At 41.1% G+C, this 25647-nt stretch overlaps 1 protein-coding gene across 5 annotated transcripts in view; it reads right to left on the bottom strand.

Moving 5' to 3' along the window:
• Positions 1 to 945: 945 nt before the first annotated feature.
• TRIT1 (tRNA isopentenyltransferase 1) overlaps positions 946 to 25647 on the bottom strand; it is a 45999-nt gene continuing 21297 nt past the window's right edge. The window contains exons 2-12 of one of the 5 annotated variants that reach the window (XM_073902840.1): positions 18971 to 19142; positions 14234 to 14325; positions 13378 to 13523; positions 10987 to 11129; positions 9327 to 9438; positions 8841 to 8953; positions 8516 to 8593; positions 5657 to 5766; positions 5213 to 5330; positions 2310 to 2507; positions 952 to 1955 (exon numbers count right to left, since the gene is read on the bottom strand). In XM_073902840.1, the coding sequence (XP_073758941.1) occupies positions 2338 to 2507; positions 5213 to 5330; positions 5657 to 5766; positions 8516 to 8593; positions 8841 to 8953; positions 9327 to 9438; positions 10987 to 11129; positions 13378 to 13523; positions 14234 to 14325; positions 18971 to 19142 (1254 nt within the window). In that variant the 3' untranslated portion in view covers positions 952 to 1955; positions 2310 to 2337. Of the gene's footprint in view, positions 1956 to 2309; positions 2508 to 5212; positions 5331 to 5656; positions 5767 to 8515; positions 8594 to 8840; positions 8954 to 9326; positions 9439 to 10986; positions 11130 to 13377; positions 13524 to 14233; positions 14333 to 18970; positions 19143 to 25647 lie in introns of all 5 variants that reach the window. The other 4 variants (XM_025856796.2, XM_073902841.1, XM_073902842.1 and 1 more) reach the window with 4 other exon arrangements.

Here is a 25647-nt window from a genome sequence, read left to right as displayed (position 1 = left end):
TTTTTTTTTTTAAGATTTTATTTAGGGGCACCCGGGTGGCTCAGTTGGTTGGGTGTCTGCCTTCCGCTCAGGTCATGATCCCTCAGGTCCTGGGATGGAGCCCCACGTCAGGCTCTCTGCTGGGTGGGGAGTCTGCTTCTCCCTCTGCCTCCACCCCTGCCGCCCCCTGCTGTGCTTTCTCTCTCAAATACATAACATTTTTTTTTAAGATTTTATTTATTTATTTGACAGAGAGAGAGAGAGAGACAGGGAGAGGGAACACAAGCCAGGGGAGTGGAGGAGGGAGAAGCAGGCTTCCCGCAGAGCAGAGAGCCTGATGCAGGGCTCGATCCCAGGACCCTGGGATCATGACCTGAGCCGAAGGCAGATGCTTAACGACTGAGCCACCCAGGCGCCCCTCAAATACATAACACATTTTTTAAAAAATAAAGATTTTATTTATTTCAGAGAGAGAGCGAGAGAGCCACCCAGGCACCCCTTAATGAATGTCTTTGATATCATTTTGATTTTTGAACTACGTAAACAAATTCTGAACTATGTAAACAAAAAAATAAAACTTTTAAAAAATGCTAGAAGGAAAAAGAAAAAAAAGGTAAAGCTATGGAATTCAGCACTGTTTAAAAAAGGTCAACCAAGATTGATAGTTCTTTACCCTCTCCTCCTACACACAGCTAACCAAGAACTGCTTTTTATTTATTTTTTTTAAAGATTTTATTTATTTATTTGATAGAGAGAGACACAGAGAGAGAAGGAACACAAGCAGGGGGAGTGGGAGAGGGAGAAGCAGGCTTCCCGCCGAGCAGGGAGCCCGATGCGGGGCTCAATCCCAGCTCACGACCTGAGCCGAAGGCAGACGCTTAACGACTGAGCCACCGAGGCACCCCAAGAACTGCTTTTTAAAGTCCAGCAGAAATGCTCCTTCTTCCAAGATCCTCTCCCCCCACTTCCCTCCCCTCCAAAGTACAATTCTACACACCTCTTATGGCCTTTAGATATTCTCCTCCCTAGACTGGCTGTTTGTACAGTATGAACAAAGCTCCCTGAAAACAAGAACGACATCTCATTTTATCTCTGTTTTTCCCTCTAGCCTGTCATCTAGTAGATTCTGAACAAATAAAGTATTACTTGAGTGAGGTTATGGCTTAATGGATACACCCCGTTTGGGGTGATGAAAAAGTTTTGGAAATAGAGGTGATAGTTGCATAGCACTATGAACGTAATTAATGCCGAACTGTAAACACAAAAATGCTTAATTTTATGCTAAATACATACATATACTCAACATTGCTGGAAATCACACATCTCCAAACACCCTCTATGTCTTCCAGGAATATAACAAGTGCTCAATAAACATTTGCTAAATAATGACCAAACAGTATGATCATATGAAGAATGTCAAGTTTGAGAAAAGGCTAACATGTTTTTGTTTCGTGGTTGTTGTTTTTTTGTTTTGTTTTGTTTTAAGTAGGCTCCAAGCCCAGTGTGGAGCCCAACACAGGACCTGAACTCAGGACCCTGAGATCAAGACCCGAGCTGAGATCAAGAGTAGGATACTTAACCGACTGAGCCACCCAGATGCCCCAAAGCTATTATGTATGTTGATAACAGAGCCTACTGTGTATAAACTAGACACGGAATATACATTTTTTTAAGGACTAAAGAGACTCTTGGAAACTTTTTCTTTATTTAACTTTTAATAAAAATATAGACTCCTAACTCAATAGAAAGACAGCAGTGATAGTAATTATCACACAGGAGGACCTCAACAAATGTTAAAGTCTCGTTTTCAAGTGCCACGTCATGACCACCTCCTTCTCTCCTTCTCCGTGGAATTCCAAGAACTGGTTGAGGTCACTTACTCATCTCACTGGGGCTGGGGCTTTCCTGTCATTCACCCAAATCCAGAACTCCTGATTTGTGGCTCACAATACTTCAGTCATCTTTTATAAAAGTATCTGAAAATGAGATATTTTTAGCCAGAGTCAGGGACATAAAACTTTTTTAAGGGATATAGGAAATTCAGGTATTCATTACCAAAAAGATCCTCAAGTATTAAAAAGTGCAATCTGTGCCTCTTTCAAAAATAGAACCTTTAAGGTTGAAAGAAAAAAAATTCCTTCCCCAAATCATCATTACCAGGCACATGAGCCAAACAAGAAGCTAACAAGACCTGCTGTTCCCGTGACAGAGAGCACGAGACTTTAAAACTATACCACCAAAGAAAGAAAATGGTGGGGGCTTTCTGCATAGCACTCCTCAGTCCAGACGGGGATACCGACATAACCCTCCCTCCTGAACTGGGTCCCTACCTGTGCAAAGGCTACTGGACTTGTCTCTTTAAACACCAGATTTCAGCTCTTTTTCATTCTGCCCTGGGGATCCTTTCTCTTTAAGCTCTTTGTCACGGTCTGGAGAAATACTCTGATTTTCTACGGTAGCTACAGCATCCAAGTCCAATCTTCTTCTCTTCTTCAGTTGGTGCAAGTGGGATTTGGATTTTATATGTGCTAAGACAAAACAAAACAAAAACAACTCATTAGAACTTTCTAGAATCAATCCTAGAAGCATACAAAATTAACTATACAATCCTTTTCTTTAACAGTAACAGGATCAACATGTACTGGTATAGCTGCTTAGCATTTTTAAGGGAAGGCAAAGTTATATGGCCAGCAAGCTACCATGCATTAAGTGTACCCTGCTGGGTGCTTTATATCACTAATCCTCACAGCCAACTTGCAGGACAGTATTATTCAGCTCATTTTATACAGAAGGAAACCGAAGTTCACCAAGGACTTCGATTTTGTCCAAGGACACACAGCAGGTTAAGTTCTTTAGCTCACCTATAGTTCAAAAAGAGACCAAATTTTCCAGAATCAAGGCTCTAGACTCAATTTTCCAGTACGGGGCTTCTTGTTACAGATAGATTACCTTTCAACTCACTCAGCTAAAAAGTTACAAATCCAAATCCTTGTCTGTATTGCAGGACAGATGCTCTGTCCCACATGAGACCTAGAGCTGTCCTGGCACTTCTTCCTGCTCACACAGGTTGCCCCTGCTGATCTGACATCCCTCTGCCTGGGTTAGACAAGCCATCTGAATGACTAACCCACAAGGTTCACATTCTCCAAGCACACAATGCTCCAGGGAGATAACAGGAAGCATTCTTCTTTGTCGATCCTTTTTGAGGGTCCACAGAAGCCATAAAGCTGAAAGGTCACTGTTGCCTGATACTAATTTCTTTTTTTTTTTTCTAAGATTTTATTTATTTATTTGACAGAGGGAGACACAGCGAGAGAGGGAGCACAAGTAGGGGGCGTGGGAGAGGGAGAAGCAGGCTTCCCGCTGAGCAGGGAGCTCGATCCAGGGCTCGATCCCAGGACCCTGGGATCATGACATGAGCCGAAGGCAGACACTTAATGACTGAGCCACCTAGGCACCCCTGCCTTATACCAATTTCTGAACTCTCACCCCAAAGACTGTTCCCACCCTCTAACTCATACTAGCTTCTTTTTACTTATTCTTTTTCAAGGAAATTCTCTTTGGAAGCCTCTAATGAGATAGATGACTAGATTAAATGATCTTTGATATCTATTAAAAACATCATTTTAAGGGTTTCAAAGCAAAAAACAAGTAAGGAAGAGGTTAGAAGTCAAAGAAAAGTTTACTTGGGGGAAAAAAGTCAGCTTTATTCTCCAGCTAGAGCCTAAGGCAAAAAAGGGCTTCTGGCCTGGCTCTCCATGGCAGCAGGAGATGGGAGCAAGGACTTGACAGATGGCACTATAGAAGGGTTCACACAAGCTAAGCTCACAAAGGCTCACAAATGTTGTTTCTTTAAGGCTATCCCTGAAGGACATTCGACAAATCGAACCACTAAGTTTCCTTTAGAAAAAACAATCAGACACTCTCTTTCTCTTCCCCTTTCATCATTATAAACCAATGACAATCGAGGCTTCTTCTGCTGCTTGGGCAAATCACAGCCATCCCCAGTCTCTGACAATGGAGTTCATTTTGCCAGCGTTACCAGTTAACAGAACTAATCATTCTATTGGTTTGTATGGGAAGAAAACTCTATTTCTAGGAAAATCCCATGCAAGGCAGTACTCTGAACAGGATTCCAGCCACTGGGTCCCTACAAGCCTTACTGTGCTCAAAAGGAGTGAGACTTAAACAAGTTTCCAAATACAATGTAAACTCAAGACTTGGGAGGCCCTGGCCCTTTTTGGGCTTTGACTAGAGGACTACAAGAATCTGACAGGGGAGTTCAGTATGACTGTGGTAGAGGCAGATCCAGGCTCTAAAAGAGCGAAAGAGAGAATTAGGTCAGGACCCATGCTGGTTGCTCAGGAGTACCTTTAAAGAAGACATCACCCTTCGGCCACCTTCTTTATACAAGTCTGACAGCTTTCCTTTCACAGCTTCTTTTTTTTTTTTTTTAAGATTTATTTACTTGAAAGAAAGAGTGCATGCGTGGGGGAGGGGGGTGCTTAGAGCAGGGTTCAATGGGGGGCTCCTTCCCACAACATTGAGATCATGACCTGAGCTGAAACCAAGAGTCGGACGCTTAACCTACTGAGACACCCAGCGCCCCTGTTTTCACAACTTCTCTTAACACTTTTCATCATAGCTTTAGCAATCACCACCATTTCAATATATTACCTTAAAAATTACCAAAGAGACCCCCACTTTCAAAGAATGTACTTGGGAGGAGTAACTGCACTTCCTCCCACTCTCCCAGCTGTTTCTGCTTCTTTGGTGTCTTGGGTGAGCTGGCTGGTATCCCTTACAATCCCACCTCACCTACACTGCATTCTAAACATGAAAGGCCAAGAAACTCCTAGAAGGTAGGATCAGGAAAATCAAAGGAGCTCTGGAAAGTTAACTGCAGACCTCTCAGTACAAAATATCTACTTTAGGGGTGCCTGGGTGGCTCAGTTGGTTAAGCATCAGCCCTCAGCTCAGGTCATGATCCCTGGGTCCTGGGATGGAGCCCTGCATTGGGATCCTTGCTCAGTGGGGAGCCTGCTTCTCCCTCTCCCTCTGCTGCTCCCCTGCTTGTGCTTGTGCTCTCTCTCCTCTCTGTCAAAAAATAAATAAAATCTTTAAAAAAAAAAAAAAGCAGACTCCAGCATTCAACCTACTGAAGACCTTAAAGTTCACAAAGTCACTGTGAGCCACCCTTACAGATTTCTCCATGCCCTTCCCCAGATTCTACCTGCCCATTCACGGTCCCCAATGATGATTCGATCACAGAGGTCACATATGTGATAACTTCTCTTGTTCTCCGTTTCATTGTATGGCATCTTTACTGGAGCAGCTGCAGGCTTGTGGCCCTGAAAGAATGGGGCGGGGGGTGGGGTGGGAGAGAAGCAATCAACTCAAAGAGATTTGGATCTCATTCTCTGATATTAATAAGGAGACTGGGATTTTCCCAAGATTCCTTTTTCTCATCCCAGAGAAACAGGTGGACTACCGACAGATTTTAGCAACAACCTTTCTAAATGTGAAAGTAGAAACACAGCCTCCAGGGATCTAAAAGCAGCCAGCTCTTCTGCTCTATTCCATAGAAAAGAAAGCTTGGTTCCCTACTAACAACGGTGCCGGCTAAAGAAAGCTCTCTGAAAGCCAGACAATACGCAGTACTATGATTAATAATCACCTGGATGAAACTTTGCACGATTTCAAGAGCAGGTTCAAGAACAGACTCTTCCCACTTCGAGACATCAGACACTTCTAAGCCATACACTGGGGGGACACTGGGACCCGGTCCTAATGATGACAAAGAGAAGTTGTGAGAAGTCAGCCTCCAAGACTCCAATCAATTCTGCTCCCAGGACTCCAAAATCCTCAAAGGAAATATATGGGGGCCAAAGGAATAAACATTCTGATCATGCCATTCATTCTAACTAGAAATATGAACCAAACAACTACATACAATCCAAGAATGACCTAGAAGGTTCACTGATCTGTAGCCAACAAGTCTAGCTGTATAATCCAGAGACTTCTAGAGACAGGATCCTCCAGATCAGTCAGAAAAACAGAACGGAGTAACGGCTCTAGTGACTACCACATGGGCTACAATATGAAGATAGCATATCATAGGAGTAAATAAATTAACAGCTTGAAGTAAATGCCTATTCTAAGTTGCCTATCATCTTACAGTGATGTTGCGCTTGTGGCAAAAGAGTTCAGGGCTTTCTTTAGGAGCAGACACTAGTCTCAGGTTTGTATATATCCCTTCCGCAGTATGGCATTCATGAAACTTGTTGATACCATACGGATATTCAGGGACTGGGAACAGAAGAATATCAATCAATGAGCCACTAAATCTGAGAACTAGAAAGAAGCCTTGAAATTGAACTAGTTGAGCCCCTTCTTTTAGGAAACAGATCTAGAGGAGTGTTCAAGAAACACCCTTTGGTAGATACTTCTGAGTGGAGGGTGACTGGGGATAGCCCAAGGTACAGCCACAGGCGTTCTGTCCATTGGAGCCAGCCCTGTTTAGTCTCTCCTGGTAGCTTCCCATCTACGGACACACTAAATTGCCTCCCACAGCTAGGTCAAGTCAGCTGCCTAAAGGCAAAGAGCATCTCCCCATGGACAAAAACATCAAAGTCCTTAGGATGCCAACGGCTGGCAGGTGCTGGCCTTTTGATTGTGCCAACCACAAGTAAGATTCTTCATAAAATGGACTGGGCTGCACCTGCCACCACGCGGAAAGGTGAGACTGGGAGGGTGTAGGCAGCATCCACAGCACACCTGGCCTTGGCTAAGCTCTGCACCTGTTTCCAGGCCACCCTATATTTTCCTTTCCCCTCTGAGTCCTTTGTTGGGCTTCTGTGCCCTGTCTAAGCACCTTTCAACAAGTTCTCGGCTCCCAGCTGCTATTTCTGGCATGGGTCCAAGGCCAAGTTGGGGCGGGGAAGTCCCTCTGGCTTCTTGCCAGAGCCATGTCCCAGCAGACTAGCCCTGGCCAATCACACACGGCTCCTGGTTTACAAGGCAGCTGTGCCTTTCACTCTAGCACCAGAACTGAGCCGGCAGCATACACATGAATGAGGAATGGGCAGATGATGCACTGTGTGCCATCAATCCCTCCTGACTCAGAGATGGGGGAGTTATTGTGGCTTTACAACAGGAGGAAGTTTCAAATCATTACAAAAAACATCTTTTGTTACAGACTAATTGTTAGCCCTGGGGAGAAGAGAAGCTGCATTAGAAATCTGTAGTAGTGAATTTCAGTCAATGCAATTCAATTTCGATTTTAGCTGAAGCCACAAACTCTTGACAGGACATGCCAAGAAAGCAGGGTAAGTAGAAGGAAGTATAAAGAGCCCCTTGGTGCCAGAACTACCCCAGAGAGGTCTGGCAGAGAGCGAGCACGGGAGAGAGAACTTCAGCAATCAGTGGTCAACAACATGGATCGAGGTGTTCCTGTTCAGAGACCGTGAAGAGCAGAGTGGAGGCCTCAGCTGTCCTTATCTATAACTGAAAGCAGAAGTCTAACAGCAAAAGGCAAACAGGACTATTTAAAAAGTGCCTATAAGATAAAGTTGGTGTTTCACTTAATCTCCTTGAAATTGATCTCCTTTTAGCTCATAACCACACAATTTCTCACCCGAGGCCCAATATCAACGCTGTCTAGCTAAGGTGATAGCTCCAGGAAACAAGAAGAGTGCTATAAAGTACAGTGTGGGGGGTGGGGGGGGGGGATCAGGCCTGCATTCAATACTGCTTATTCAGCTGGCAGATTTTTGGCAAGATATTTAACTTCTTGAAATCTCCATTGCCTTATCTGCAAAAATAAATAACATCTACCTTGCAGGCTCAGTAATATACATACAGCACCAAATCTAGTGTCAAAGACATAGAACAAGGTCAAATGAAGGAGAATTTCCTTCCGTTTCCTTAAAAGTCCTGTTCAATTGAAGGCAAAGCTGCAGCGCTCGAAAGCACCACGTACCTGAATGTGAAGGCAATGCTGGGAGAACTGGTGTAGGTTTGACTTTTGATACTGTTCATCTGGCCTAAGAACCATTTTCTTTCCTTTTCTCTTTCTTTTTTTTTTTTTATTAATCTCCACATCCAACATGGGGCCCAAACTCACAACCCCCGAGATCAAGAGTCACATACTCTTCCAACTGAGCCAGCCAGGCACCCGAGAACCATTTTAATTAGGAAAGCCTCCCTACAGAAATCGGACTGCACTTCAGGTACAAAATCTGAAGCTAAAGTCAACCTTGAACACTGACGCTGCAAAGATATTGCTAGTATGCTCTTACCTGTTTGCAGCCAGCACCCATGTGTTCAACTCCTGATTGGAAAGATTTCATTTGTTTTCTAAGACATTACAAAGAAGCATCCCTGCATAGTCATTTATGCAGTAGACCCTCTCCCAGATCAGGTCCCCAAAGCTTAGGACAGGTCCAGAAACTAAAGTTCCTTTTCTGGGTGAGCTAAGGACATCTATATTCTACTGGAAACAGACCCAGGGATTAAGGAAAAACATAAGACTTACTGCTCAAAAAACGGTTTTTAACCCATCGGTTTTGCTTCCGGGCATATCTCTTAGTCACTTGTTTCAGAGACTCAATACCTGAAAGACAAGGTATATCTAAGAACCTCTAAGTTCTGACCAAGCCGAAAGGCAAGTCCCCCCAGCCCAGCAGAGGAGAAAATCAACAATAGCAGCACACTAGAGTACACTTGGTAGACAAAAATCTTAATTCTGAGTTGAAGGCCATTTGGGACTCTTCTGGCCTCAACTCTTTCTCAGACCATACCAGCGGGGTACTCTGCCACCCAAGAATGTCCAAGGCTAGGTTAGATGGAGGAATTCACACCTTTCTTTAGGAGCTGGTTACTAGTCTCTGGTGTGCATTTTCCCTCCGTGACCAGGTACTCGTGAAATTCCTTGAAGCCAATGGATTGGAAGATACCATGTTGATAGTCCTGGCTGGGAAAAGGAGAGCATCAGCAGATGAGCCATTGCATCAGAGAGCTAGAAGGGGCCTTAGAGAAGATCTAGCTGGGCCATTTCATCTCACAGATGAGAAATTGAGATCCGGAGCAGTTACTGCCTCTCTAAACTTCCTCCACCAGCCCCCACCAGCTCCCTGGTTAGTTCCCTTGAAAATTAACTCCTGGGAATGTCTGAGATTAGAAAAGTGCAACTGTAACAAGTACACCAGACCTCCTTCCAACAAGCCTTGCCAATGCCAAGGACAATGGCTAATAAACAAGTAGATCCAAAGCCAGTATTACATTTATGATCTTTTGATCATAAGCAAGGGAGGGAGAGTAGGTCAAAGAAATGGCCAAATCCTCACCTATTTTCTGCAACTTTCTTCTGATTATAGCGTCTGTGAAAATCTCTTAGTTCATCCAAGAGCCCAGCAGCAAGCATGTCATCCACCCTCTTATCCAAGCGCTCATCTAGAACTTCAATCACATTAGCCCATCAACCAGCAAGCCTGTCATAGGTGCCCACTAGACACTTACATGATGAATGGACAGGCTGCCACAAGAAGAACAGTTGTAGAAGAACAGCTGCCACAAGAACAGCCAGACAAAGGAGCAAAGAGTCAGGGGTCATAATCATTCAGATGTGATGGCCAAACTTGATTATGACCAAAGGTGGTGGTCAGCTTTATTATGAATCAGATTCCGTTATTTTATGATGAATTGCAATATGTTTTTAGTCACAAAAATTTCATTTAAAAAATTCCCTTTTTCTATAAACTTGCACCTGAGATTTATTTTAACAAATTTTCACCATTTCAACCATGCTCTACATTATCTGCCATTGCTACTTCTCAGCCTGCAGTAACAGTAACCTTTTATCCTATCTTCCTAAAAAGTTTGTATTTATTAAAGACTCACCACATGTTATGCACATTCTGAGCACTTTGTATGTTGTAACTCATCTAATCCTCAATACATATACATATTATTATTATCATCAATTCCAATTTACAGAAGAGAAAATTGGGGCACTGGGAGGTTAACTAACTTGCCTTGAAACTCACATAGCTAGAAGACGGTGGAGCAGGAGTATGAATCCAGACGGTTTGGCTCAGAGACCGTGTTCTTAATCATTCACATACAGACCTAGCTCATAGGTTACCCTTAAAAATGGGTATCCCAGGGCACCTGAGTGGCTCAGTCGTTAAGCATCTGCCTTCAGCTCAGGTCATGATCCCAGGGTCCTGGGATTGAGCCCCGCATCGGGCTCCCTGCTCCGCAGGAAGCCTGCTTCTCCCTCTCCCACTCCCCCTGCTTGTGTTCCCTCTCTTGCTGTATCTCTCTGTCAAATAAATAAAATCTTAAAAAAAAAAAATGGGTATCCCTTCTCTGTGGCCTCACAGTACTACTTTCTAGCCCAGCATTTATCACAATGTAGTATCTGTATTTGTTTGCTGCCCTAGACTGGGAGCTCCTAAAAACCAGGCACAGTCTCACATTCATCTCTGAAATCCAGGAAATTACGCAGCATACTTGGCACTTCATTGAATGCTTACTGAATGTTAGCTGGATGAAGAAGTTGTTAGCACTATCACAGGGCATTATCAGACTTTACAAAAAAAACCACAATCAGGCTAGCTAACTAACCATCATACCCATTTCTGAGGCCTGCCGCTTCTGGAATAATCAATGATGCAGCCTCCACCCAGCCAATCCAGGGAATCAGACCTCCTTCCACAGAGCCTTCCTTCTCCTTCTCTTGAGACCTTCCCCGCCGGCAGTCTCTTACTCATGCCACCCATCTCCCTCTTATCCCATCCTTGGTATCTTACCCTAGTGCCAGGGCCACCCTTCTTCCCCTTCCAGACAGATACCTAGGGGAAAGGCACTGTGCCTTACTAAGTTAATGAGTAACAGTAATTATAAAATTAAAAGCTAACACTTATTTAGTGCTTATTATGAGCTACTCATGGTTCTGGGCAGGCTCTATCTCAGATGTATTCTAAGGCATCAAAGGGCTTTTACCTGTCTGGTCAGCATGAAGCCAGAGGATGCATAGGTTAGGGAACTTCAGAGGGCCTCCAAGGGGACCACCACCTTCCTCTGCATGTTGACGATGAAGAAATTCACTATGAGAGATTCCCGTTTCTTCAAACACTTGCAAGCTCCTAAGTCATTTAAAGGGGCGGGGGGGGGGGACACCCAAAAAAAACATTAGAAAATTTGACTCTCCAATGAAACAAGGAGAGAGCCTATTTATTATAGAACACCTCTTTCTCATCTTCACTGTATAAGCTCCTGAAGACATGAAGGTCTGGGGTTACTCCAATCCTATAGCTACTCAGAAAACAGTCCCAAAGAAAATTTTAGGTAAAGTAAGAATAACACTATTCTTCTAAACATATATTAATTTTTCTAAACTCAGGTTCAGAAACAGCAGGCTTCTTCCACACAAATAGAATGGGACTCACTCACCTTCAGGTAAGCAGTAAAAGAGCTTATTTGGGAGACTGTTACAAGCCAGCAAGTCCAGTCTCGCTGGAACGCCTTTCCCACAGTACAAAAGTATGCTGTATATCCAGCTCATCAACTTTTTTTTTTTTACATAGGTCTAGAATTAAGGAAGAACACTTCTGACTGATCTGGTACTCTACTAGCACAAAAACCACTGCAGAAAGAATTCACATACTTATTCTTCAGCCACCCTCGGCTCTGTCTGCCTCTATCAGTTATGCAGCCCTAGGTAATGTAACTCTCAAATCTACACTCCACCACTCTGGGTGACTGCAGCTCATCAGACTGAAAGTGATCTTTCCCTCCCTGACCCAATTCTACTTCCTGAAACCCTAACACAAGAGTAGAGACCCCTTGTCTTTCCGTACTGCTGATCACTCAAAGAGGACCTGTGAGGAAAAATCATAGTAATAGACAATCTTAATTATCTGGAGATTGGGATACAGTCTTAAACTAAAAGAAAGATGAGGGACGCCTGGGTGGCTCAGTCAGTTAAGCGTCTGCCTTCAGCTCAGGTCATGATCCCGGGATCCTGGGATCAAGCCCTGCATCGGGCTCCCTGTTCTGTGGGGAGTCTGCTTCTCCCTCAGCCCCTCCACCCCCGTCCCCTGCTTGTGCTCTCTCTTTCTCTCTCAAATGAAAATAAATAAAAACCTTTAAAAAGAAAAGAAAAGAAACATGAACAAAGTCCTCCAGTCCTCTCTAAAGAAGAGACTCTGGAACTTGCTTAGAAGCTACTGACTCTTACTAAGACACAATTCTTGACTCATTACTAGTTTAGAAGTAGCAAAATGAAGAGAGGTGATAAGAAAAAACTCATCAATAAAAAGAGAGGATAATAAAGACCAAGCTCTAGAATTACATCATAAAACAACATAAAAATGAATGTTCATCATTAATGTCCCTGTTTTTCAAAAATTTTTGAAAGATCTCTATTAAAATGTTTTAAAATAAAATGTCTGGATACTGAAAGTATAAATTTCATTTATCTAGAATGTGCATTATCACCTGAGATGATACTGCTCTCAAGGAGGCAAAAAAACTTAGACATTACAATGGTGTATGACACTCCAAAGGGCCAACCATACCCAAAGAAATATTATTCTTTAGTACTAAATTGCATGAAGGACAGGGAGGGAGGGAGGCACAACTAGGAAAAAAATTTCTAAAAAGTCTCTGGGTGTGTGTGGGGTGGTGGGAGATAATGAAAAAGGATTAAGAAACACTGATCTAGAACATTCATTTGAGTGGAATACTTTATAATCCCTATCAATACCAGATGGTGCTATAATATTTAATCTGTGTAATCAACCGTCCTTTATTAGATCCTCTACTCTGCTAGATATGGTATCACTCCCAACACTGCAGAATAAACTTAACACACGAGGCTGCAATTTCAAAACACCCTAAGAAAACATGACCTTATGAGTTCATTCACCACCTCTGCCTTCCCTTCAAGAAAGCCTCCATATGTGAAGGTGAGTTGGTCTATGAGACAGTTTATAAAATCTACCTCCCACTGGGAAAGCTGCTGGGGCAGAACTCAGCATTGCGCCATCAATTATAAAACTCAAATCACAATGTAAACCAACTGCATGCCAGAAAAAATTTATATGAAAACTGTTATACAAGCAAAGATCAAATAGGAAATGAAGCGCAATTACCTAGGCCCTAGGGAAAACTCTATTGTATTATACATTTTAAAATAACAAAGTTGGGTGCAATTATTTATTGAGGGAGGTAGACTGAGGCAGTACCTCAGGGCCTTGCAACCTGTGTGCTGGGAATATACCAATCTGCACCAACTGCTATTACCAAACCCCTCTCATTACCTAGGCACACTGAAGAACTGACGGCCCAACTCCAGAGGGACTCAGGCTCAGTGGGCCCAGGCTTTCTTACCTGGCCACTTTGCGCTTGTCATGTGGGTGCAATTTGGCAGCCATTTCTGGGTCCACTTGGCTGAGGCGTTTGTGGAGTACATGGCCATCTTCCTTTTCAAGCTCTACTTTCCGGTCAATCACCTTCTCAGTGCCCACCTCCTGGGGCTATTAAAAGAAGGTTTAGAAGTAAATTTAATTCAACAGTTCAACAGGCATTGCAACAGTGTATATGCCAGGCACTTTGCTAGGAGTTAGAAATACAGAACAGAGAGAAATCAGAAGGTCTTGCCATATAGTGAGAGAGAGACCACAGAAAATTCCAATACACTGTGATAGTGTTGTGAGGCCACAGCACACAAAGGAGGACTTACTGCTCAGGGAAGTACTCAGGTACCTGCTTCCTTGTCAGAAGTATAAACAGGAACCAGGGCTAACACATCTGTGTTAACATATCCAGAAGTCCAGTCTTCTCAGCAAGTGACCAGTGTGGACCAGGATTGCCCACATATTACAGTTTGCAAACTCTCACCCTATGCAATAGCATCTCCGTAAGAAAGGTTAGTGTTGGACATCTCACTGATGTACAGATTGTAATAGCCAAGAAATGCTGAGTCAGACTGATGAACTGTTAACCTACATGGAGTTGCTAATTAATTCACAGGGAGCATTTTTCCCACACACGGCCCCTGCCCTCAGGCCACCCTGGAGGAGCACACTTCACATATGGAGGTGGCATTTGCTTCAGAATATTAAGTAAGAAAATTACAGTTGCTGAGTTTAAGAAACAGACAAGAGTCAACCTTCCTCCCACTAAAATTAGCTGGCAAGAAAGAGGAACCCATTTCCTCAGTGACTTGTAAGTGAACTAAACATACCTTAGTATTGACAAGAACTTTCCAGAGCAGAGACTCAATGTAATAATTGGTTCCTCCCACGACAATAGGAATTTTGTCTCGGGCAAATATATCTTCAATGTGAATGTTAAGAAAGACATCACAATATTTAATATCAAGAAGAGCATCCTGACTCACTTGGGAAGGAGGTATTAGCAAGAAACCACACTCATTTACTCGTCTGGAGAACAGAGGAGAAAGGGTGGAAACCAAGATGAACTGATAATCAGTCTTCACCGTTTCCCATGAGTTCTCAGAAGCATTTCCTATTAGTTCTGGAAGGACCTGCATAAACCAGATACAGATGCATGATGGTAATTCCTTCCAGTTCTAGAAATTTCTAGGCCTTGCTGCTAAAATTCAAAGATTGCTTGGTATTCCAAATCAGTTTAACCAGCACAAGCCTAAGGGCTCTCAGAGAACCAAGTGTCAGCTGCTCAGGAAGCCACCAAGGTGATGTCCATTGTGTGACTGCCTTCTAAGACAAAATACAAACTGGTTTCGGGCGCCTGGGTGGCTTGGTTGAGCGACTGCCTTCGGCTCAGGTCATGATCCTGGAGTCCCAGGATCGAGTCCCGCATCGGGCTCCCTGCTCAGCAGTGAGTCTGCTTCTCCCTCGGACCCTCCCCCCTCTCATGGTCTCTCTCTCTCTATCTCATTCTCTCTCTCAAATAAATAAATAAAATCTTTAAAAATAAATAAATAAATAAATAAATAAATAAAATACAAACTGGTTTCTCTATGCCATGGTTCTTAGACTCAGTCAGTCCTTACCATTATGTGGTAGTACTGCACATTTCAGCCCCATATGAGACTTCGCCAGATAAACTGAGAAGCACAGGTTCCAAAGACAAACAGATCTCAATTACCACTCCAACTCTCTGATAAGTTATTCAGCCTGAGCTTCAGTTTTCTCACCTGTAAAATTCTCCTGAATTCTAAGGAGCATTAAATGTGACAAAGCATATAAATCCCCTACCATGATGCCTGAAATATTTGCTTTCAATTGAGTAAGTACTGAATTTACTTGAGCCACTATTGTTTTTATATCCCTGCTACTTTGAATTCTTCTCTTTAGAATCCCTGTTGAACAGATAATTATCTGCTTTATGAAGGGCTTTGCTTCTGAGGATAATTGATAAAAAGAGACTTTCAACCTAGACAAAGACTCATTTACATACTTCTTCCCCTTTCTAGCCTGTCTGTGGGCACAGAGATAGATGACCTCTTTTCTACCAGAAGCACACGAACCCAAGAAGTTGGGGTGGGGTGGAAAGAAAGCTGTTACCAATCAAGGATCTTAAAGAAGAAACACTGTTTCTCCATTTGTTTTTTTTTTAAGATTTTATTTATTTATTTGAGAGCGAGACTGAGAGAGCGAGAGCAAGGGAGAGCAGGATGAGGGGCAGAGGGAGAAGCCGACTCCTAGCTGAGCAGAAAGCCCGATGCAGGGCTCCATCCCAGGATTCTGGGACCATGACCTAAGCCAAAGGCAGACACTTTTAATCAACTGAGCCACCCAGGCAACCCCTCTCTACTGGTTTTTGAAAAAAGAGAAATACTATATTCCCCCTATTAAGTATAGGGAGCATACAATTACAGCAAATGTAATAAAAATTCAAATATATACTATGATTGACAAAGAGAAAGGAAGCAAGCAAAGTAAAAAGGGAAGGGGAAAATGGTGAGATGCCAAAGAGAGAGAGAGTGGAAAAGAAGGAAGGAGATGGGATAGGAGATACTTGGTGGGAAAAGGTTTAACTTGTTTGCCCAAGCCATGAAACAACTGTGATCCTGGGCAAAACCCTTCTCTCTGGGCCTCTGTTATCTAATACCTTACTTAGCCTGTCAAATCAAGAAGGTTAACTGGATACTTCTTAAGGTACTTTCAGTTCTGACATTCTGATTTTGGGTTCATACCTAAACTCAGAAATCTCTAATTTCTTAGAGAAATTAGACTTAATCACATGATTAAGTCATCCCTACTGCCCTCTGAAAACTCTATTTTCTATCAGCTTTTTCTGAACAACCAAAGTGTCTTAAAACAACAACATACATTTGGTGATATGTTCTAATTTGCCAAGGGCTTTCATATACATTATCTCATCTGATACAACTGTCCCATAAAGCAGGTAGGGTAAGAATTATCTGCATTTTAATCTCTGCCTATTTGAGAGGCAAAAAAATATGATTTCATTATTTTGATTTGCATGGCCTTAACAGCAAGGGTAAACCCTTCTTCATGTTTACCATCATTTAGATTTCTTCCTTTGTGAATTACTACTCAGGCCCTTTAAGTATTTTTCATATTGATTCATATGAGTTCTTTATATACTAAGGATATTAACCATCTGCCTTTCCTATGTTACAAATATTTTTTTCCCTCTGGCTTGCAGTACGTTTTTTAATTTTGTTTATAGTGGGCTAATTTTTAAAATTATAAAATATTCAATATATACAAAAGAACATACGTAAATTATGAAGCCTTATAATAAACATATACTCATGAAGCCAATGTAAGAAAAGGAGTGTTATCAATTCTTTTGAAGCTTCCTGTGTATTCATTCCCATCCCAACCCCCTACTTCCCCTCTCTGTGGGGAAACCTGAGATTTGCTATCCTGAATTGTTTGGTTTTTCTTGTTATCATTCCCTTGCTTTCCTTTACCTTATTCCTTAGGTATACGTAACCCCCTAAAAAATATATTGATTAGTTTTGTTTGCTTTTTAACTTTTATAATAAATGGTATGAATGTGTATGGTATGAATGTCTATAATTTCTCACATTTTACATTGTTTCTCAGATTCTTCTACATTGCTGCATGTAGCTACAATTTATTCATTTTCACTGCGGAAAAAGTACTTATATGAACAAAGCAAATTTTATACATTCTCCTGTAAGTAAGAATTCAGGTATTTATGTTTTTGCCATTAAGAGCAATGCCGCTATGAATGAGATCTACCACCTATCTCATATGTGTGGCAAGCTTACTCTAGGGTGGATACCTAGTTCTGGTTGATATACATTCTTGCTGACACAAATTCTTAATTCATACATACTCAAAGCTAGCTACTTTCCTTAAAAAAAAGGGGGGGTGCCTAGGTGTACAGTCAGTTGAGCATCTGACTCTTGGTTTTCAGCTTAGGTCATGATCTCAGGGTCCTGGGATGAAGCCCCATAGAGTACATGGAGTCTGTTTGGGATTCTCTCTACCTCTCCCTCTGCCCCTCCCACTCGTGCTCTCACTCTCTCTCAAATAAATAAATCTTTAAAAACAAATACAAATCTGAAGGTTATGGGGATGGATGGTGGTGATGGTTGCGCCACTATATGAATGTATTTGATACAACTGAACTGTACACTTAAAAAATGGTTAAGTGGTAAATTTTGTGTGTATTTAACACAGTAAAATAAAGGAAAAATTTGAGTTTAAAAAAATCCATTAAGATAACTTTTTTAGAAACTATGTATCTATAAAGTCCTTCCCTACTCTAAAATCACATAACTACTCAATCATATATTATCCCATTTGTCTTAGTTTTCAAAATACATGTATTTAACTCTGAAATCCATCTGTAATTTATGTCATACATAATGAGATCGTGATTTTATTTTTTTCCAAAAAAATTAGCTGTCCCAAGAATATTAACTACGGCATTATTTCTCTATTGTTTTAAATGCCACCTTGATCATAAGGTAAATATATACATCCATTTTAATTTGTATCTGAATTTTCTATTCTGTGTCATAAATTTGTCTGGTATAAGTTCTATACTATGATAATTATTATGAATTTTCCTTACATTTTATTATCTGGCAGTCCAAAAATTTTTTAAAGCAATCTCTATACCCAACATGAGGCTTGAACTCACAACCCGGAGATCAAGAGTTGCATGCTCATTCCACTGAGCCAGCCAGGCACCCCATCTGGAAGTCTGGACAATTAAAATATAAGGACAGTCCCCCTTATATTATTCTTTTTTCAAAATGTACTGGTGTTGAAACTAATATAACACTATATGTTAACTATACTAGAATTAAAATTTTAAAAAATAAACAAGGGGCACCTGGGTGGCTCAGTCAGTTAAGCGTATGACTTGATCTCAGCTCAGGTCTTGATTTCAGGATTTTGAGTTTAAGCCCCATGTTGGGCTCCATGCTGGGCGTAGAGCTTACTTAATCAATCAAAGATCGCTGATCACAGAAAAAAAATTTACTGTTTTTGCAGTCCTCCCTCACCCAACAATCCCTATTAAACTCTAACTCCATATTTATAAATTGATTTTGTATCCCCATTTAAAGGGTGGGAAACTGAAGCTGAGTTGGGTAAATGCTCTACCCAATAAAATTCACTTGGTCCAAAGAGGCAGTTCTGGGACTAGAACACAGATTTTCTAGTTCCTAAATCAGTGTTCTCTCCACTAAAACAGTTTCTCAAATTTTAATATGCATATGAATCACCTGGGACTCTTGTGAAATGTAGATTCTGATTCAGTAGTTCTGGAGTGAGGCCCAAATTCAGCATTTCTTATAAGCGCCCAAGGGATGGCTGATGCTAGTCTGACAAGACTCTGAGAAGCAAGGGCACTGTATCTTTTGATCCATATAGTTCTGATGGGGGTGCTGCCTATTGGTTGCTAAGTCTTGGGTGCCCCTGCTTAGAAGAAATTGTCACTGAAACAAAAACTTCTTTCTTGTCTTGGACTGCCTTATACCCACCAAGCCTAGTCGCTGTCTTTCCTAAGGATATCAGAGCAGTTGCCTTGTTCCTGAAGTCCACAACTGTGTAATTTGTCACGAGAGGATCCACAAAGCTGATCATGTGATGCTGGCATATTCTCTGCTCTTGGGCAGAAACCTTGTTGGTGATGATGTCCAGGCCTTCATAAACCTAGGGGAAAGAAAATTAGCATGAGAAAATCACCTGCCTCCATAAAAGGCACACTTGCCCTCCAGCCAAACATGTGATTGACCCAAAGCACCAGACTAGATGTGTTCTTCTCTTTTTTTAGAGTAGATGTGTTCTAAGCATATGTGTTCAGAGCACAGCAGACCCACAAAAACCTAAGACAAAGGAAGTAGAAGAAAAGAGAACACTGGTTTTCTTATCAAATCATGGCTATTAGCTTAGACTTCAAGATAAAAAGTGTATGTTGGGCGCCTGGGTGGCTCAGTTGGTTAAGCGACTGCCTTCGGCTCATGTCATGATCCTGGAGTCCTGGGATCGAGTCCCGCATCGGGCTCCCTGCTCAGCGGGGATTCTGCTTCTCCCTCTGACCCTCTTCCCTCTCATGCTCTCTATCTCTCATTCTCTCTCTCTCAAATAAATAAAATCTTCAAAAAAAAAAAGATAAAAAGTGTATGTAAATCAATGCTCAAGTGAGAACTAATTCTGCAAAATTAACTGGAGGTTCTTTAGGTTCTTTAAGCATTTAAAAATGGGCAGGTTGTTTTATTTATTTTACTTATCACAAGTCTCCAGAAAGGTAACATTTTGCATTGCTCATAGTTCTACTTCAAATGCTTAGGTATTTCTTGGATTTAAATGGCTCTGAAAGATATTTAGAATCTTGGTTCCATTTGTAAAGAAGTGGCCTATTTACAAAGATACATATAAAACACACACATACACACTTTGAAGTTAGAACCCCTAATACTGCTGTACTCTAATGGAAACATTGTGATCTAACCAAATTACTGCTTCAGGGGGTCAGCACATACAGTCTAAATACTCAAAGGCAATATCCTGTCTGTAAGCTCTTGATCTGCCAATTCAACTAAAAAGTTCAAATGTACTTTTTCTAAATGCAAGGTCTCAGATGGAGAACAGATCTGAAAATACTAGTTTGAAAATAGGGATGAATGCTTTGAGATTAAATGTTCTCTCTGTAATCACTGATTCTACAGGGAGCACTGAATGAACAAATAATAAGTTCCATAGAGCCCACAAAGATGTTAAAAGCATTTTTTATCTCACATTTCCCTTTACTTACATGAGTGTCGATTAAGTACAGTACAGTATAATAGTTGGGAGGAAGGACCCTGGCGCCAGGCTGCTCAGATCAATTCCTAGCTCTGCTGCTTACCAGTTGTTTGTACTTATGGAGTAGTCAGTTACTAACCTCTCTCTGCCTCAATCCCTCATCAGTAAAATGAGGATAATAGTATCTATTTCATGGGGTTGTTCTGTGGATTAAGTGAGTTAGTACATGTAAAGCACTTAGTTTTTGCCTAACACATTGCATATGCTATACAGGGTCATTATATAACTACCTATATTACGACCACTACTACTATCACAAGGCAAGGAGAATGGGAAATAAGTTTAGTGTCATTATCACTCTGAAGCTTCTGTGCTCTTAACTACTGAGGTTATTTACCCAAAAGCATATAAGCTATCTTCAAGTAAAAGAAAACTGTTAATTAGTAAAATAGTACAAAGAAATATAAAGAGCCACAGGCAAAGAACCAGCTCTGCTCTTAACTCATTTAATCTGTGCCTGACAACTGACTTGCATTCTTACACCTGAATACTGATGGAATCTTAAATCATAGGGTGGTTTTTGTGTGTGTGTGTATCTTGAACAAGATGTCTTTCTGACATTATAAAGTGCCGTAGCATATACTGCACACTGCAGTCTTCTGCACAAATTAAGAAAACTAAAGGAGGGAAAGGAGTTAGTAATTGTGTGTTCTGGGTGCCTGGGTGGCTCAGTTGGTTAAGTGTCTGCCTTCAGCTCAGGTCATGATCCCAGGGTCCTGGGATTGAGTCCCGTGTCGGGCTCCCTGCTCCACAGGGAGTCTGGTTCTCCCTCTGCCCCTCCTCACACTTGTTCTTTCAATCTCTCTCTCTCAAATAAATAAATAAATAAATAAAATCTTAAAATAAAAAAAAGGAAAGGCATAGTTGCAAATGCACAATTACCATCCCCCACCTCCAAAAAAGCCAAAATGTAAACATCTCTACCAGTAAATTCTATCAGATATATAAATTTGTAGATAAAATTTCATCTTGTGTCCTGCCTTTATGTGTATCTTCTAGAACTCTTAAAACTGGTAAGTTTAAATAAACACATCAACATAAATCAAACAGAAGGTAACCCCAGAACAAGGCTCACCTTATTTATTAAAGGAAGTGGCCTACTGTACTGTTTATGGTATATACAAATGCCAACAAATATCAGAAAGAAGAAAAGAGTATTAATGGTTTAAGGAAAGTAGACATCTTGCTTACAGAGTTAACAAACTAAAAACTGTAATACATCCAAAAGTACTATATCCTGGTTACCAGTGTAAATTGTCATCTTTGAGTGATTTGTCAACTTTTCATTTCCTGTACCACTGAATTAAAAGAAACTGGGGCGGGGGGCGCCTGGGTGGCTCAGATGGTTGGGCGTCTGCCTTCAGCTCAGGTCATGATCTCCAGGTTCTGGGATCGAGCCCCATTGGGGGGGGGGTCCCGGCTCGGCAGGGGGTCTGCTTCTCCCTCTTCCTCTGCCTCTCCCCCTGCTTGTGCTCTCTCTGTGTCTCTCTCTCTCCCTCAAATAATCTTTAAAAAATAAAAAATAAAAGAAACTGGGCATAGAGATATGGGTGATACTAACTGGATATCTGATGATAAAAGGGTTGTTTATTTTTAGGTATCATATGGTTTTATGGTTATGCTTTTTTTAAAAAAGGAATCCTTAACTTTGAGGTATACAATATATTGAGGTACACTTGAATGAAAGTATATCTTTTTTTAAAGAGATTAGAGCTGATCCAAGGTTATGTCTATAATAATGTTTCAGTCTTCCATTCTAATATGACTTCTTTCAACAGTTACTGATGTGCTGTCACAGTTGAGTGTACAAATGACAGCAACTTGTGATCACGGCTACTGTGTATTTTTTCATTTTACCCATGAATACATTTTTTTAAAAGATTTTATTTATTGAGGCACCTGGGTGGCTCAGTCGTTAAGCGTCTGCCTTCGGCTCAGGTCATGATCCCAGGATCCTGGGATCAAGCCCCATGTCAGGCTCCCTGCTTCTCCCTCTCCCACTCTCCCTGCTTGTGTCCCCTCTCTTGCTGTGTCTCTCTCTGTCAAATAAATAAATATTTATTTATAAATATTTATTTTTTTAATTTATATTTATAAATAATTATAAATATAAAATAAAGATTTTATTTATTTATTTAACAGAGAGAGAGCACAAGCAGGGGGAGTGAGGCAGAGCAGGCAGAAGGAGAAGCAGGCTCCCAGCTAATCAAGGAGCCCGATGCGGTACTTGATCTCAAGACCCTGGGATCATGACCTGAGCTGAAGGCAGACACTTAACCGACTAAGCCACCCAGGGGTCCCCCATGAATAAATTTTTAAACAAGCAAGAAGGCAAGGGCAGATGAAGGGTATACGTAAAGTATATCTATATCTGCATTATATGAGAGCAAGGATGCTGAAAAGATATCTGTTAATAATGACAAAAGAATAATCACTGGGGCACCTGGCTGGCTCAGTCAGTAGGGCATCCAACTCTTTATTTTTTTTTAATTCAATTAGCCAACACACAGTACATCATTAGTTTTTGATGTAGTGTTCATTGATTATTAGGTGCATATAACGCTCAGTGCTCATCACATCACATGCCCTCTTTAATGCCCATCACCCAGTTACCCCATTCCCCCACCCACATCACCTTCTATAACCCTCTGTTTCCCAGAGTCAAGAGTCTCTCATGGCCTGTCTCCCTCTCTAATTTCTTCCCAGTTTTCCCTCCCCTCCCTTGTGGTCCCCTGTGCTACTTCTTATATTCCGTATATGAGTGAAACCACATGATGATTGTCTCTCTCTGATTGACGAGCATCTGACTCTTGATCTTGGGATGGTGAATGTGAGCCCCATGTTGGGTGCAGAGATTACTTCAGGGAAAAAAAAAAAAGAATTATGATCACTGAATGAAAGGCAGAACAATGATGCAAGTAAAATTTACAATAATATTCATAACATTAAAATTTTATGTTTATAGGGGCACCTGGGTGAACCAGTTGGTTGAGTGATCGACTCTTCATTTTGGCTCAGGTCATGATCTCAAGATCCCAGGATCAAGCCCTGTCTTGGGCTCTGTGCTCAGCGGGGAGTCTGCTTGAGGATTCTCTCTCCCTCTCCCTCTGCCCCTCCCCCTGCTCTCACATTCTAAGAAATAAATAAATCTTTTTAGAAAAATTTTATGTTTATTTTCTGCTTTTAACAATAGGGGGGAAAAAGCGTATGAAGACTGGGATTCATATTCCAATAATGGGGTAGAAAGGTCAGACTAACTGAACTAAGATCGGCCAAGTGTTCCTAACTACTGAAGTGAGGAGAGACACACAGCAGTTCAACTGGCATTCGCTCTTATTTTTTTTATATTTGGGAAATTTCCCTAACAAAAAGTTTCTCTTAGAAAATTTAGATGCACTTCACACCCACTAAGATGCCTATTGTCAAAAAGCAGAAAATAATAAATGTTGGTGCAGATGTAGAGACATTAGAACCCCTGTGCATTGCTGGTGGGAATATAAAATGACACAGCTATGGACTGAAAACAGTATGATGATTCATCAAAACACAAAAAATAGTGGGGTGCCTGGTGGGCTCAGTCTGTAGAGCATGTGACTCTTGATCTCAAGATTGTGAGTTCAAGCCCCATAAAAATATAAAAAATAGGGGCACCTGGGTGGCCCAGTCAGTTGAGCATCTGCCTTTGGCTTGGGTCATGGTCCCGGGTTCCTGGGATGGAGTCCCGCATCAGGCTCCCTGCTCTGCGGGGAGCCTGCTTCTCCTTCTGCCTCTGCCTCTCTGTCTCTCATGAATAAATAATTTATATGTGTGTGTGTGTGTGTATAAAAAATAGAACTTTATATAGAAACTGATATATATATATATATATATACATATATATATATATAATAGAATTACCATATGATCCAGCAACTCCACTTCTGGGTACATACCCAAAAGAACTGAAAGCAGGGAGTTGAACAGATACTTATACACCCATGTTTACAGCAGCATTATTCACAGAAGCCAAAAGGTGGAAGCCATCCATATCCATCATGAACAAATGGATAAACAAAATGTGCTGTATACATATAATGGAATATTATTCAGCCTTAAAAAGGAAGGAAATTCTGACACATACTATAGAAGAACCTTGAAGATATCATGCTAAGTGAAATAACCCACTAACAAAAAGACAAATATTGTATGATTCTACTAACATAACTAAAGTAGTCAAATTCAAAGACAGAAAGTAGAATGGTGGTTGCCAGGGGCTGGGACAGAGAAGAATGGGGAATTAGTATAAAACAGGTACAGAATTCCAGTTTGGGAAGATGAAAAAAGTTCTGGAGATGGAGGGTGATGACAGCTGCAGAACAATGTGAATGTGCTTAATGTATGGTAAAATAGTAAATTTTATGTCATGTATATTTTACCATGTATGGTTTACCATAACAAAAGACTTGGATAACAGACTTTTGGTACAATGAGAAACCAGTGAATATTAGCAATGAAATGAAATTTTCAAAAATTTGTTGAATTTTTCAATTCTTTTTCTTTTTAATTTTTTTAAGAGGTTTTATTTATTTCTTTGAGAGGGAAAAAGAACACACAAGCAGGGGGAGCAGGAGAGGGAGAGGGAGAAGCAGACTACCCACCTGAGCAGGGAGCCTGATACGGGATTTGATTCCAAGTTGCTGGGATCATGACCTGAGCAGAAGGCAGACATTCAATGGACTGAGCCACCCAGGTATCCCTTGAATTTTTCAATTCTTTTCAATATGTACCCAGAAATGGAATTGCTGGATCATATCATTAACTTTCAAAATTATTGAGAGGACTGGTAATGTTCTATTTCTTGAACTGAGTTTTGATTACACAGGTATTTTCACTTTTTTGATAACTTACTGAACTGTACAGTTATGAATTATGCATTTTTTTAGATTTTATTTTTAAGTAATCTCTACACCCAACATGGGGCTTGAACCTATATCCCCAAGAACAAGAGTCGCACACTCCACCAAATAAGTCAGCAAGGAGACCCATGAATTACGCATTTTATGATATACATTATTTATCAATTAAAATCATACCACCCAGCCAAAAAGCAAAAATACAACACATTTTACACATTTGCACAAAGGATAAATATCTAAACAAATTTAGAAACCAATCAATTTTATAAATGTCACATTTGGTCCATACAGGTATTTGTATTGTAAATCCCACAACTGGGCTTATTTTACCCGCCCAGAAAACATCATCCTACCAGAGTAAGTTAGGTTTGTAGCTGACTGCCTTATATTTTCCAGCTTCGATTATAGTTTCAGCGTGATTCCACTTATAAAACGGTCAGCCCTGGGTGGTAGGAAGA

The sequence above is a fragment of the Callorhinus ursinus genome, unplaced genomic scaffold, assembly GCF_003265705.2.
Source record: "Callorhinus ursinus isolate GAN/ISIS: 27379988/994484 unplaced genomic scaffold, GSC_fseal_2.0 scaffold18, whole genome shotgun sequence".
Lineage (NCBI taxonomy): Eukaryota > Metazoa > Chordata > Mammalia > Carnivora > Otariidae > Callorhinus > Callorhinus ursinus.
The sequence above is the reverse complement of the archived record's forward strand: the minus strand, read 5'-3'. Positions and strand labels throughout refer to the sequence as shown.